The sequence below is a fragment of the Orbicella franksi genome, chromosome 9, assembly GCF_964199315.1.
Source record: "Orbicella franksi chromosome 9, jaOrbFran1.1, whole genome shotgun sequence".
Classification (NCBI taxonomy): Eukaryota; Metazoa; Cnidaria; class Anthozoa; order Scleractinia; family Merulinidae; genus Orbicella; species Orbicella franksi.
The window spans coordinates 19,122,206-19,138,535 of NC_138153.1; the positions used below are offsets into that span (position 1 = coordinate 19,122,206).

At 39.4% G+C, this 16,330-nt stretch overlaps 1 protein-coding gene and 2 pseudogenes across 1 annotated transcript; 1 reads left to right on the forward strand and 2 right to left on the reverse strand.

Moving 5' to 3' along the window:
• Window positions 1-1,020: 1,020 nt before the first annotated feature.
• LOC145498532 (cyclic nucleotide-gated channel alpha-2-like) lies at window positions 1,021-5,334 on the forward strand (annotated as a pseudogene).
• Window positions 5,335-6,382: 1,048 nt separating this feature from the next.
• LOC145497020 (uncharacterized) lies at window positions 6,383-9,132 on the reverse strand. Its single transcript, XM_081476796.1, has 3 exons — window positions 8,262-9,132; window positions 7,124-7,323; window positions 6,383-6,426 (listed from the first exon to the last, which is right to left on the reverse strand). Exons 1-2 carry the CDS (start codon window positions 8,457-8,459, stop codon window positions 7,192-7,194), a joined length of 330 nt encoding a protein of 109 aa, XP_081332922.1. The 5' UTR covers window positions 8,460-9,132; the 3' UTR covers window positions 6,383-6,426; window positions 7,124-7,191.
• Window positions 9,133-13,618: 4,486 nt separating this feature from the next.
• On the reverse strand, window positions 13,619-15,738 carry LOC145497677 (neuromedin-K receptor-like; annotated as a pseudogene).
• Between the last annotated feature and the right edge of the window lie 592 nt (window positions 15,739-16,330).

Below are 16,330 nucleotides of genomic sequence, written 5' to 3' on the forward strand. Positions count from 1 at the left end.
GCGCCATCTTGGATTTTGAAAATTTAAGAGAATGTATGGTAAAATCTTGGTCACGTGGTATAATCCCTGCCTCCTGATTGGCTACTGCCCCTATCAGCGTATATCACTACTGTCTCCTCATGCCATATAAACACAGTTGAATTCAAATCAAGTAAAAAGACCTTGCCACATCGGTGCGCACTTCCAAACACTTCATGATGCTTCAGCTGAAAGAATTAAAACCAAGTCCTCTTAGTAATAAAAAGAGAGGACTTCAGATTGCTAACACCAAGAAACGCCGTTAAATTAAACAACTACAAAAAAGAAAAGAAAAAAGAAATCAAACAAACACAAGAACAAAACATAATAATTTTGGACGCCAGAAAAAATAAAGAAATAAACTAAAGATGACATCTGCCAAAACAAAGCAATTAACCATTACAGCATTTCACTATTTGTTCTCCTGTGTTCCTTACATTCTCGTTCCCAGAGCCTCCAATCTTTGGTCACCTCGTCGACGAAACGAGGGCTACTGGAAAAGACATTTTCACACGAGTAACCCTGGGGACGAGCATGTGAGCATTGCAAAATGCAGTACATGAAAGTTGGTACGTTGAACTATAAACTGTACAAGAGAGAAGAATGCACAACTGACAATTTTAAATTGATAATTAAGTACCACGTAAAAAGTGGCCCGAGTATTTCATATAAAGAGGAATTAGGTAGAAAATCTGGATTACATCAGTTAATTACTTTTTTTTCTATCGGAACCATAGTTAGTAGAACTATACGTCGGAACTGAACACAAGTAATGGTGAAAGCCCAAGTGGTCAACTCCGAAAACAATGCAATTAGTTTGGACGTTTTAATTGCTGATTTCGGGGTGGCCAATTAGTGTATATGTTGTATTGATTCGAATCTACGGGATTAGGTCAATCCTTTGTAAAGAGCAACCCTTTCTTTTCTGCAAAATCAATTGATTATAAACTGATTTAGTCGCTGGCAAATGTCTACATCCGCAGAGATTAAGAAGTGGAGCAAATCGACCACCCTGAAGAGTGACTGGACAGTTACTTTGTTATTACACTCAATCGATCGGAGATCACGGGCTTTGTTATGTGTGTGAAAGGACAACAAAGCAATCGGATTACAGATTGCGTATTCTACGAGTTTGTTCTGTTCACTTATTGAATAGAGTCCGGTGTTATCACAAATGATTATTAAATAAAAGTCGCACGGGAATAGAACGGTTTTCAATTGAGCGTCGTAAAACCAAAACCAAACCAATTACTTACCAATTAGACTACTCAGCCGATCTCAAACCGTAGTAAAACCAAAACCAAATTAAAGTAATTGTCTAATTACTTTCGACACTCAAATGAAAACCGATCTAGATCTATTATTCTTAAACCAATTAGTGGTAAGTCTGTTTTTATAAGGACGTCAAGAATTGTTTGTTTACATCTGACCAACAGTTTTGACCCGGGAGAGCTCGGTACTATTTCTTGAAAGCTGATCCGTCACTGTGTGTACCACAGAGAAATCTTTCAAAGAGATTACTTAAGTATTTTGTTGGTATTCAAAGTCCAGACAGGTTATCAAGAAATAACGGTGAAGCTACAATCCACATAGATAACAAAAACATGATTTGGCAAGTCATTAGTAAGCAATGATTTATGCCGAAGTCCAACAACAACTTTAATATGGATCATGCGATAAAAGCTTATGTTTCCCCGGCAAGCAACAGCTCGGAGTATTTAGAATCGATTTCTACTCAGTCAACTGGAAACGAGGACCCTGGCGAAAAATGGACGACGGTACACTTGTACATGAGGAACTTAACGAACTACAGAAGACTTCGGGCCAATCATCTGAACCGACTAACGATAAAGATGACGACGAAGTTTTCACGAAAACTGAGGATGTAGGAGAGAATGACATTCTTAAAGAAATGGAAAATAGAGACACGAATAAGTCGCCGTCTGCGTTGGTACAAGTTGCTCGCACACTACAAATGGTGAGTTCATGGTTAAATCGAACTCGCGCCAACAGCGACAAACGAGCCCCCCGCGTGGACTCTTTCCTCGAAAAGCTAGAAATGGCCGGTCCGTCCCACGTTACGCGAAACAACAACCTCACTGATTCTTCCACTTCGTCAATTTTGTAGATCCTTCGCAAGCGTTCCATTTCTACTGGTTGATGGTTGTTACGATTTGCGTGTTGCGCAACTGGATCTTCATCACTGCTCGCGCAGCATTCGCTGACTTACAGAGTCTTTCCATAATACTTTGGCTTGTTTTGGATTACTTTTCAGATTTAATATACATAGTGGATATATTTATACAGTTTAAGAGTGGTAAGTAGTTGCTGGCATGAGATAACAACATCTGACTGTCTACATGAAAGCAAAAAAATGCAAGCAAGTTTGGAAGCTAATGTCTTTTGTGTTTAATAATGTCTTTTGATATTCCTTAGTTTCGCCCTCAAATACGCTATCTAAATATAGCCAACTGATCAGCATTTTACAGCCAAATTAGAATTCTAAGTTTGCCGAAATAACTGTTTCTGCCTTCCACATGGATCATTCCTGGAAAGTTATCCGTCTATTTTAAGGGCGCTAACTGACTCAAGGACAAAATATCTGTCCGCTAGAATCATATATCATTTATCTTCTGCTTTGAGGAAACATACATAGCGTTATTTCAGCGATATCGACCACTGCTGAATTGTTGCAAGACCACTGCTGAGTTGTTGCAAAACAAAAATGCTTGAAAATGTACAATACTTTCGCTTTTTGGTATTTGATCTGCGGTGATCGAGCTTGCATTGTTAAAGACTGTCTGGAAAAAAATTCACGGTAGTCAAGATATGCTAATTAAAGAGTAAATCAATATCAAGATCAACCCAGTAGTAACTGAATAATGAGGGTTCCAGGCAATTTAACTCGCGCCTTTTAACGCAATAGTTATGTAATGCCGAATATTACCTGTTTTGTTATGACTGTTCTTGGTGGCAGAAGGGCATTTACAATTTTCTGTTGTAATTTTATTTGTAATATTTTGATTCCAGTTCAGCTTATGGGGCCAGCAACACATCAATTACAAACACCTTTTGGAAAAGATTAGATTTTGATAACTTTTTTAGATAAATTCAGTGAATGTTTGCGGCGCATAGCTATTCAGAAGTTGAGATAATTTTGCGACGTTCAAAGTGATGTTTCCCAGATATTTTCCAGAAAACGAAGTTTGAATTACAACTTGAAACTTCTCTCGTTGTTCGTGAGTCTTCAGAGAAATTAGTATTTTCATCTTCTAAGACTGAAAACACTCATTAAGTGGCCGTGTTGGCACACATTTTAAGTGAAAATGGATTGTGTGGGTTGGCCTTCTGTTAATCAGATTAGCAGTCAATTGAGCACGATAGACTCATTTGTGTCTTTTGTTGTACAGGAAGATTGATTGCTGTGAAATCAACACTCGTGAAAATGAACACACTCACACAGATAGACAAAGCATCCACAATAGCTCCTATTGAACAATTAGAATTTCGAGACGCAAAAAGATTTCAAGAAGGTTGTATTATGTGCAATAACCAATCCCATTCATAGACGAAGAATATGGGTGCTTTTTTATTCACTGTACTGTACAATACCTTAGACAAACAGGCGCCCTTCCCCTAAGCTGTTAAAGGACTCAAACAATCAGTAATTGCATGTTAATAGATAATCCGGCGCCAGAAGTCTATCATTAACCAGGCTGAATGAAAAGAATGCGCTCGTTTTAGCATAATTTAGCCCATTCTCGTCCCCAGTGTTACCCGCTTTAAAATGTCGCCACGAGTAGCTCTGAACACCCCCGAAAATTGGGCCTGGAATTTATGCACATCAGTCTTGGTCTTAACAGTGCCGTAGTGCTCGAAGATATTCAAATGGATTTTTTTGTAAAGCCAGTTATAACCTGATAGGTTGAGAGAATTGAGAGGATCACCAACTTTGCTTTGATATTCAGAAAAAGTTTCAAGTTTGTTCTCAAAGTTGTCAAACACTTGAAAAGAATTTGTCTTCTGCTCGCCTCTTCAAAATCAGTACTTCTGGGCTTTTTTTCTGTGTAACACTAGATAATAGCGCGGAGTACCTTTTTTCCCCGCACCCTCGTGTTTTCGATTGAAAACTGCTCTAAACTAACGGTAGTTGTCTTCTTATTAGGCTATCTGGCGCATGGAATTCTCGTCAGAGATCCCAAAAAACTGCATCAAAACTACATGTTGAAAGCGACTTTCAAAATAGACTGCCTTCTTCCACTAGACCTCTTCTACTTTGTTGGAGGAATCAACATGGTTGCACGGAGGCTGCCGCGCATGCTTCGTCTGCATCGTCTCTTGGAGCTAAGGAGCACTACAGAAACCCTCTCCCGTTTCCCAAATTTTTTACGCCTGTGTTTCTTGGTTGCTATGGTTTTGCTCATCTTCCATTAGAATGCGTGTTTTTATTTTATACTGTCAAGATAGATTGGATTTGGTTCGGATAATTGGGTCTACCCGAAACTTACAAAACCGGACTTCGATTCTCTAGCGCGACAGTATCTCTTCAGCTTGTATTGGTTGTCAAGAATGCTTACAACTGGAGAAACTGAAAACCCACCCCAGACTAACGTAGAACTCCTCTTTGTAACTGTCGACCTATCCGTCGGATTTCTTGTTTTCGCAGCCATAGTGGGTCAATTTGGAAGTTGGATAACACACATGTTACTGGTGCGAAGGGAATTCCTTGGACAAGCCGAAGCTGTGAAGCAGTATTTAGTTTTTCACGGAATAGGTGACGATTTACAAAGACGAGTCGTTGCTTGGTTTAATTACATGTGGGAAACGAGGAAGTCGTCCTTGGATAGCGACAACGTCCTTAGCAAACTTCCCCACCCGCTTAGAACTGAAATAGCCGTGCAAGTGCACTTGGAAACGTTAAAAAGAGTACAAATTTTCGCCGACGTTGAGCCTGGTCTACTGAAGGAAATCGTTTTGAAGCTTCGCTCGCAAGTTTATTCTCCTGGCGATCACATCTGCAAAAAAGGCGAGCCGGGAAAAGAGATGTACATAGTGAGCAGCGGTCGACTGCAAGTTATGCAGGACGATTCTGAGACCGTGATCGCTACTCTGCACGACGGAAGCTACTTTGGCGAGATAAGTATTCTGAGTTTATCAACTACTGGAAATCGACGGACTACTAACGTTCGGTCCGAGGGATATTCAGAGCTACTGTGCCTGTCTAAGGAAGATTTACTCGAGGCATTGACCGAGTATCCCGAGGCTAGAAAGTTGCTTGAGATACGAGGGAGAAGGCTCCTCCGGAGATCTCGATAACAAAGCCCGTGACACATAACTATTTCCTCTAAAGAACTTTGGATATAGAAATAGCGAGCGTAATTAGAAAATCTTTTTCCCAGAGGCCGCGATCACTTTGGTCAGCACCAAGAACCACTAGAGAAGGATCACGCGGGCTCTTAAGACACCATTGATGTGCCCTACTGCCATCTCTTGTGAAAGGAATCGCGTATTTGTTCAATCAACTTTCACCCTTCCAAACAGTCAGTGGAACGTATGGGGGCAGGCTTATAGTAAGGTTGTCGCATGCATCAAACTTGTTCCGTCTAAACCGTCTTTTAAAGACAATTTCTGACACGAAGAACCTGTTTTAATAATTCCCTTGTAATTCGAAATTGTTTTTTTTGGTATTTTCTGGTGTGATTTCATCCCTTAAGAGAACTTACTTAGCTTAGTGCCTCGAAGTCTTATTCGTTCGAAGTCGAAGACGCTTGATCATTCATAAACAGGAGACCGTTATGCATAGGTTTAAGGTAAAATGCCTCCCTTCCTTACAGTTCAAGTTGTCCATAAGACATTTTTAGTTCATTTACTGCTGATTGATTTACCTTGAATGATACTCACCTCTCGGAAGACGGTTTAGATTTGTGTACTTCTAAGAATTATATCGGAAATGTCAAATTCGATCACCTCAGTGATCGAGAATTCGGGTGGAAGTCGCAATGGACTGTTAACTTGTAAGTGATAGTTTGCGGACTTTGCGAGACTCGAAGTAACGCTTACTTTATTAATTAGTAATAGCTACCATGAGATATTTTGATGAATACGAAGACCACTAACTAAAAAGGTCGGTATTGTCCTGTGATCACTGACGGTGGCTTGCTTGTTGCCCTGCAGGCGACTTAGTTCTGGCTGTCTAAATACAGTAAACGAATTACATGAAAAAAACTTCAGTTTATTACATTTACAAATTTTCTTTCTTCAACATTTACTGCGTTGTCAACGATGAGGACTTGTCTGCAAAAATGTGTCAATCTACACAACAAAATAAACAGAAAGAAACAGACTAGTCCAATCAAATTATTGAAAGAGAGTTGATCAGACATTAAAGGAAATTCGCAGTGAAGTTGCCTGAAATAGAAAATAATATAATGAATGTTTATAAAATAAAGAGATCTTGAATTTGTTACACCTGGTAACTTAACAAAAAGGCCTAGGAACAAGTTACCCTTAGTGACGTCATGAACGTTTTCCGCCAAAGAGGGTGAGAGGGAAGAGAACTGGGTACAAAGCTCGATCAGAGCTACATGTTCAGTGTCGAAACGCAAAGATGACGCATTTGTCGCGCTCTCAGTTTTCCCAATCCTGAGTATCCCTAACAAAGTTTTTTTTTTCGATTTCAAGGTAGTTTTTAAAAATCGCAACAACAAAAAAGTCTCACAATCAGCTCCCTTGCAAGAGGTCTTGACAACAGCATAATATTTATCTATCATTATCGACCAGATTTACCAGGCACATGAATCACACTTACCCATGAGTAATACGTGTGCAGTATCAATTCCAGGGTGGTACTCTGATGAACTGCTAGCACTCGTCCTTGGCTATGTCGTAATTGCTGAAAATAAGTTCAATGAAACAAGGAGAATATTAAAACAGATATCGTATCAAAATATATAGCTTTCTTATCTCATAATTATCGTCAAACTCATGCAATACTAAATTTGGTGATTAAACCAGCATAACTATGGATTGCTTGTTTGTTTGTTTCTCGGTGTTTTTGAGGAACTAAGAGTAATTACTTTCCCGCCAAAGCCAACACAAAACACACCTTGGTGGATTGAAGCCGGGAGGGCCTCGTGCTTTCTTCCAATGCTTCTCACAGTAATAACACTGGCATCACATTCTTAGATTTTCCTCGTGATCAAGAGTAGAGGGACCACAAAGTACATTTCTGTCAAACTCTATGTCTAATGGAAAAGAACTTTCCTGATTGTTCTCTTTGAGCAACTCTGAGTCCATCTGAATGACCTGAAATCAGAATAAATAAAGCATTTCAAGCTGTTTCGTTCATAATCACCGGCGCCTAACTTTCTTTACCATGTAGCGTCTGAAAAATCGCTAATCCCTTGGATCAAGAGACAATGATCTAGGATGTAGAGCCCTTCACCCCATGCAGGGTACTTCCCATCATAGTAAAGTACCTTCCCCAACAACGCAACACATACAGCAAACACGACTGGACTCGAACCCAGGTCACCCCAAAGTACCAGACATATAACCAAATTACTCAGGCTATAAGCCGTTAGCATTTTAAACGGTTGTGTGCATCAAGTTAACTGGGTAGCAGAGTGGTATAGGGACAGGGTTTTGGACCGTTTTGTCATGGATTCTAGAACTATCTTGGTATCTACTGGTGCAAAATGCTAATTAATCAACACATGACTATTTCAATAGTCGTTTTGGTTTTAAATACTTACACCTCTGTTATACCGTAAATCCTCGAATAAGCGCCCGGGGCGCTTATCTCAAATTTAGGGGAAGACGGGGGCGCTTTTTCGAGGGGGCGTTTATTTAATTTTTCCCGAATCGTGGCCTGACATTAATTGTCTTAATAATACCTTTACGCAGCTTCAAACATTTGGACTTAATGCAAATTATGCTCGAAATAATATCCACTAAAGTCTCGCTTCCACCATCTCTTAAATTATCTCTAGACAAACTGTTTCCATATTAACTATTAAAAACAGGTTCTCTACACCCTAGTCTCTGTTCAATCAATTTCCTTTTCTGGGTATCAATGAAGTGTTTTATAAAAATACAAAAGGATGTTGCTAAAGAGATTACTCCTTGTCTCCTCACTCTTCTTTAAATTTTCCGGCCCAAAGACTTCTCTCTCTCCTCAAGAGAACATTGAGCCTGGCCCAAGTTTCCATCACTTTCCTCACACTTTGTTGTGAAAAGTTTACCTTTGCCAGTCGTATAGTCTCTGTCATGGACGTCTTTGCCACCTTCGTTTGCTGCTTAATCACCTTTCTCTGTTCTTTGCTTTTACTCGCCATGAGTTTATTCCCAGACATAATTTCGTTCCGAGCCTTGTTAAGATGTCCATAGAAACCACTAGAATATTGCCCGGATGCAAGATGCTTGATAAAACCAGGAGCCATAATCGGGGACGGAGACCGTAAGTCTTATGATCCGCGCGCACCTATGATATGGGACAATTTTTCTATTTTTAGAAAAAATTGCGCCACCATGACGACATGTATCCGCGCGGATCCTCGCACATGTTGGAGGTTCTCGCGTGGATGTTGTCACGTTCCGTGATCAAATGGTGAGAGTTGCGAGATTCTCTTGCAGATTTTTCACAGCGATGGTAGGGAATAACGCAATGAATAAGATCCAGGGCTCTTATGCTCTGAGCTGATGGAAAAGGTGAATTTTTCAGGGTCGAAAACAATACTTCAATTTCGCGTTGTGAATGAATAATATCTGCTCGCGCTAGTTAAACGCGTAAGCTTTTGCGTTTGTTCTGCAAAGAAAAATTATGAAAGAAAACTCTTTACTCTGGTATCGAGTTAATTTGAGAGTTTCCCAAACAATGCTTAATCATAACCAAAACTTGTTTTTGATAGTTTCTTATTGTCTCTGTTTGTTTAGCGAGTTTGCAAAAGTTTTTGAGTAGCTCATTTGCATAGTGTAGCGCGCGGCGTCGACAAAACCAGGATCGGACCGGACCGGACCGGACCGGATCACGGATCGGATCACGGACCGGATCACGGACCGGATCACGGATCGGATCACGGATCGGATCACGGATCGGATCACGGATCGGATCACGGATCGGATCACGGATCGGATCACGGATCGGATCCGGAACGGATCACGGATCGGATCACAGGGAAAAAAGAAACGGTTTTAAAGAAAAAAACAACAAAAAAATCAAATCGTTTATAACATAATAATAAATAAAAAATAAAAGTGGAAAACTAAAATATGTTAAATGAAAATAGGAATTCCGAATTTGACGCAATGACATGTTAGTTACAGAGAATGACAAGAGGTCATTTAAAAAGCCACATAAGCGCCTAATTTACGAGAAATTTAAATTGTAATGAACAGGCAGATGTAGTTATATTTGAACGTTAGTTGGCTCGAAGCTTGCGTGAACCTCCCATTTTCGTTTTTGAAGTTGCTGTTAGTATCAGTGGCTAAATTTCGGCTACATTTTCGTGTCAGATGTGAGTGTACAGTTGGCGTTACAGTTAATGAGAAAGCTTACGTACGAAAGCTTAAGGACATGACTTGCTTTAAAGGAGCTACGTCACGATTTGAGCTAGCCTAGTCTTTCAAGTTCGTCATTTGCAGTCCTCGTTAATCTTTGCCATCCTTAACGATCCTCATTCCGTTTTGATTTGTTCTTGCCTCTTAAGTGTTTTCTATCCTAGAACACGATTATTTCAAGGTTTTATTCTATTTAAAGGCAACTCTTTACGACCCTAAAAATGACTCTAAAAATCGTGACGTAACTCCTAAAATGTTGTTTATTCTCGGGTTGCGTTATCGTTCACACTATCGATGTTATTCCTATAATTTTTTGTAAAACAGCTATATTTCCTTGAAATACAAGTGATTTGTTTCGTTTTATTCCAGTGCGAAATATCGTATTCCAAACTCACATCTTGTAAAGGTATAGACTTGTCTCAAAAACGAAAATTGTTTGAAATCATCAGGTGTTTAATTTTTTAGTGTTTTAGTTTTTGTGTTTCACACATTCGTCCTATTATTACCATGCTGACTCGTTTTATGACAGTTTACCTTTGATGCAAGTGAATATACGAAATATCATTTATCTGAACTGCGGAGAAAGATATGAAGACATGATTGATCATCGCAATTATACACACAACTTGAGCAGTTGTGAAATTAAAGCCTGAAAAAAATTCAGGCCTGAACGGGATTCGAACCCACGACCTCTGCGATACCGGTGCAGTGCTCTAACAACTGAGCTATTAAGCCATCTGGGAGCTAGTTACATTGTGAGTTCGTAATATACCCGTAGATGGTGAAGAGTGCAAGTGAATATACGAAATATCACATAGTTGAACTGCAAAGAAAGAGATGAAGACACGATTAATCATCGCAATCAAAACCCAACAGCCTGAAAAAAATTCATTTGTGACCAGCTCCCCGTTGGCTTGATATTATAAAAGAATAAAGGAATATCACACCTGAATTAAATAAAACGTTCTGCTCACAGTAGTCACTCTAGTGTAATTTGCTCAACAAAATTTTGACTTTTGAATCTTGAATTTTGAATTTTGAATTTTTTTCCTTGATCCGATCCGTGATCCGATCCGTGATCCGGTCCGTGATCCGGTCCCTGATCCGATCCGTGATCTGGGGCCCGTTTCTCGAAAGCCCCGGAAACTTTTCGGGCCCGTTAACTCATTTTCAGTTCATCTGTATCTAAAAACGGAGAAGTGTATACGCTTGAAACTTCTTGTATGAAGGGAAACTCTGTTCATATTAAGAATATGTGAATAAAACAGCTTTGTAATCGTAAGATTCGAGATTTTGCTATGGCTTTTCGGGCCCGAAAAGTTTCCGGGACTGTCGAGAAACGGGCCCCCGGTCCGGTCCGATCCCGGTTTTGTCGACGTCGGTGCAGCGCGTGCACTTTCAAGTCCGAGTCGGCGTTTTCAATTGCCAATAAATCTTGACAAAGATTTCTTTCGTTGTCTTTTGTGCTGAGATGCAGCAACAATTTTTACCAACGCCAAAAGGCTACTAACATCATGTGTGTTTCTTTAACACTGTGAAAGTTTACACTGCGAAAATAACATAGACAAGGAGTTTTGATAACTCAACCAACAAAATCGAAATCCTTGTTCGAGTTGATTAAAGAAATCGTCATCGTAACTTTGCCGATTATTTCTGCTGTATTCACATATTTTCAGCTAAGCTTTTAATATGTTCTCAAACATTTATCAACCTTAAACATATTTAAAAACTAGAGATGTTATTTAAGTTCGATGTACGTTTTCACAAACAAAACTGAGCAGCATCTACAGACATAAACTTATTGTCACTTATTGGGCCTTGATGAAACATCAAGCGTTGCTTACAATTTAGGCAAAACTCAAACTTGCAATTATTTTCTTTTTACTTTTCGGCCGCGATATACAAGAGGAGGGAAACTTTGAAGTCCTAGAACGCTGCTATATCCAACTATATCCAACTAGTTTTTTGCTGTGTTATGGAAAAGCTGTTAATCTTCAGCATATGTGAAACTTAGAGTGCAGTAATGTGGAGCTCTTGTAAAAGAAGCAGCGGAACATAACTTGGTCAGTGATATAAAGCGGGACATAACTAAATTCGACGCTGTTTTACTTCACTCAAACTGGAGCAGCTTAAGACGAAAATACTGAAGTAAAATTCCAACAGACATGAACGTATCGAGTTATGGGCCAAAAGTACCAAACATTTTGAGAATTTCCGACGTCATTTCCCCGCGCTACATCCACAAAAATCCTCGCAGCGTGTACGCGCGTGTACCGCACATGATGGCGCAATTTGTTTTAAAAATAGAAAATCGTCTCATATCATAGGGACAGCCCTAATACTAGAAATAGCGCGCACTTACGGTCTCCGTCCCCGATTATGGCTCCTGATGAAACGTCGATTCTCTAAACCCTTCCGTCCACCAATCACTGACTTTCCTGAAAGAAAATCAAACTTAAGATGTAAGTAAATACCACAGCACAGATCATCAACAGCGTCGGTATCAGATCTAGATAGAACTGTGTTTTTAGGGTTCACTGAATTGTGTCCGTTTTCCCGATTTTCCTTCAGGAAAGTACTAGGCAATTATAGTGTGTATGACGTCATCCTAAATAGCAATTTAATAGTTGCAGCATAAATTTTAGTGCCAGTTTCCTAGTCATGAAACTTGTAGAACTCAACATACTTCATAAAAAACAAAGCTAATACAAATTTGATCCTCTTCTAAAGATGTGTCTCTTCCTGCAAATCCAATGAATCAAATGACTATAGTTTTTTATCGTTCTGTTCGTTCTATGATCAGCTTTCTTCTCAGCTACACTATATTGTTAGTATATACGCTTACCTTGACGCAGTTCCATGGTAGCGGATGGAGGCTGGGTTAGTGGAGGGGGCAATGGTGGCTTGCCTACAGATTACAGCATACAAATACAATCAACTCTGTTCTGTTTAATTGATTTATGATCTGAAATGCATCCCACCCTTTCGCTCATGAGAACGTTTCCTCGGTGTTTCTCAAAGGGTCCTTAAAAATTTTGTTAACGATAACAAGTAAGGCAGTATATTTAGAAATTCAGCAGTGTTGCTCAAACCCGCTGTGTCTCTACAGAATTGGAACTAACATTTTGTGGAAAAATTCCCCAGCCATTTGAATATCATTTTTGTAAATGGGTATTTTCAATCTTTTCACCATGGTAATCTTTGTTTTAGAATACAATACTACGAACTTACATTTTCTTCGGTTTATTTTTGTAAGGGAGGCGTCTGCAGGGGTCATTAGAATAAGTTATAACTAATTGCTTGCCTTCATCAGAAAGGTCTTTCATTTCCATGTCATCGTTATCACATTGTGCTCCTTCATCATCATTCGTGGTCATAACTTCACTACACGGTCCGTGTTTTACATCAATGTCAACCTTCGTCTCAGTTGTTGATTCTCCTCTCTCTTTCCTCTTATGCATGTTGGCAGAACGAACAGGACATACACTCTTTGTTCGATTCAAGGCTTGAAAGCGCTCACTTCTACAAGCCAAGCGTTATGTACAAACAACTACTCCCTAGGAGCGTTCCGTGCACACTCAAAGCTTGTGGAGTGTATGGAGAATGCTACCTACACTGCAATGCTTTATAATCTATCCGCTCAGTAAAATAACTCACAGACTCAGCGGTAATTCAACAGAATTTAGAGCGGTTTTCACTTGAGTGTCGAAAGGAATTTGCACTTGCTTTGGTTTTGTGTTACTACACTTAGCGATTGGCTTAAAAAATTCGCGCCACTTTGTCATCCGGCAATCAGAAGTAAGACAAAAACAAAACATAACTCGCTTGCACACTTTTTTTTGTTTGCGCGGGTTACGTGTGTCTGCTTTGAGTTTTGATTATATTGGTTCAGGGGATTGACTGTGTAATAGGTTATTTCCGAGTGACCTTGTGCCTCTGTTTCAAAACGAGTCCTAGTGCAAAACCTTTCATATGAAAATGAGTTTGATTTGCATGAAAATGAACCTCAACGCAGAGCTCATTGTCATATGAACTGTTTCCCACAGACTCGTTTTGACACAGAGGCATATGGCAACTCAGAAATTGCCTATTGTGATTGGCCAGGATCATTACTCAATTGAAAGCTGCTCGTAACACCTAAAGAAATTGAAACAGGAATAATTGCAGCTTGTGTGCATGTCCTCTTCATATCCGTCAATGAATAGCTGTTTGCCTTGATAAACGACCTGGTAACGCTTGGCAGTCTCTTTCTTCTACTAAAACAAAAAGCTAGTAGTTTGACGACTTCTTGTCGAAATCTCGGACAGCGAAATGAGTAAATCACTGGGTTAGCTATTGAACCAGCCATGGCAAGTAAAATAGAAAACAACTTGAACTTCCAGGCTTCTCTGATATCCACAAACAGTGTAACAATAAGTCTTCCAAATGTAGGAGTCCAAGTAACTATGAATATTATGGTAACGAGGATAAAACGTTTTGTTAATTTGCGTCGTGACTGTAAAAGTGCAGTATTTGTCGTTCTGTTAGCCCCAGTATTGAACCAGAGGTGATAAATAGCCCGAGAATAGCAGAAAATCGTCACAGCGCTCGGTAAAACAAGACCAAACACGAGGAGAACAAAACGGTAGGTTATGTTAAGAGTTCAAACGAAACGGGCATTTCATTTGTCCCATTCATGATAGCGGCGTTTTTCCAGGCGTGTTGTCCCCTCAAAAAGGTGATAGCGTATCCCGGCGCACTCAAAACACCAGCGAGAATCCATATTACTAGAACAACCTTCCACAGCAGAGATTTCACCGCTCTTGTCAAGTGCACAAAAGGCTTCAGAAGCGCAAAATACCTCTCCACTGCCAGAGCAACCAACATGTAAATGGAAACCAAAGCGTGGAAGATGAATTCTGCAAATGAATAATCAACCTGGTCAGAGAGTAGAAATATGTCCACGAATGTAAAAACGGCGAACGACAAATCCGAAGACGCGAGGTTGGCCAGCAGGCATGTGTTTGCGTTATGTAGTTTCTTGTTTCTCTTAACAACTGCAATGACGAGAACGTTGCCAACAACATTGCAAAGGAGAATTAAAATGGAGACGCCAGCTATAATTGAAAGAAAGACATCCATTTGGTCGCGCAGAAATGATGAGAATATTCTCGTGTTAATTACGGGAAGAAAAAGTCGGGCTCTCTAACGATGGCGTGTTAAATTAGTCAGGTCCGGGAACTCTTTGCTGTAAAGCTTAACAGGTTTTTATTAAGAAGAGAGTTTGTTGTATTAGATAGTGGGTAGTGCTCTTCAGCTGAACAAACCCGCTTAGTGGCTGACTTAAAAAAAAAAAAGTAATTTCAACTTTGTTTGGATCGCTAATATCAACAGCCGTAAATCATATAGGACATTTTAATATGAAGAACATTGCATTTTAACAAAAGGATCCATGAGGTTGTGTGAAGACCAGTTACGTAGTTGGATTTTACACGGAAAGGCTTTGAAGGTTTAGTGCTGAGTTGAATGAGGATTTTTATGCAAGAGATTTTAAATATAATTGGTAGGCTGGTAACACATGCTGATCCTTGCGTCGCTTGTAATATATCAAATTGCAGTATATTGAAACTGTAAAAATTATGCTGAAGTTAAGCGTTGCGCATGCGAGGATGACGAGGTAGCAAGTGGTGGAAGAACTTGATAATGAGGTTTGGGATCGTGTCAAACAACACGTCCAGACGAGAGTAATTCGTGACAAAACCTTCGTAAAAACTAAAATTCAAGTTGGAAGACTCAGCTATGAAGTATAGCAGATTCAGTCGGACTTGAATGCTCGAGAGTATATTCTGCTAATTTCTCTGTATTTTTTGAAATAAAATGTTCTCTACAAATGATTTTGTTTTGTCGACTAAAGTTAAGAGTAAAAAGTTTACAAATCAGCAAAATTTAAGTGGTTACCAGAGAAATCATAAGTTTTTTCGGGAATTTGAGGCAACGTGACCCTTTGGGAAGCGGTTGTACAGTAAAATTTAAATTGTGAAATGATCTCTTATTTCTTGTTTCTGATGGCTGACAAAAAAAACTTTTCTAGAAGGTCAGTATGAGAAGTTTCAGCCATAATTGTTTTACATTCTGAAGCAAAACCTCGATTAGTTTGTAGAGGATTATATTGATCCAAAATACAAGGTGTATCTAGAACTTTCGAGCAACAACAACAACAACAACTTTATTATGACTCGCATATTTACAATTTTACAGAAATATATATACATTAAGTTAAAAAAGCTTGACAATAGCAACAGCGCGAACCCGCAGGTAGCCTGGGCTAATCTAGGCGGGACCTTAGACCATTAATACATAAATAAGATTGTTATGCAACTACTTATAGAAGGATTTACAAAACCGTTTAATAAAAGTACATTTACATATTTTGATTGACACTAGGAGCTATGAATAACTAGAAATAAACTAAACTATGGGCATTCTAGTACATGCTGAGTATATACAGAGCTTAATTGTACTATAGATATTGACCTCTAATGAGGACCATAATCGGGTCTCTGATTACCGTAAATCCCATAATTAGCACCCTCTCTCGAATATGCACCTCCTTGGAATAAGCGTCCCTCATATCAGCTGAAATTTAAAATAAGCGCCCTCCCCTCGAATAAGCGCCCCCCTCCCCTCCCCCCATTTTGTGGGCGAGTAATTAGACAACAGAAGATGTTAGTTTTCGTCGTGTTTAATCACTCTCGTTCAGCTTTTTTTATACAGT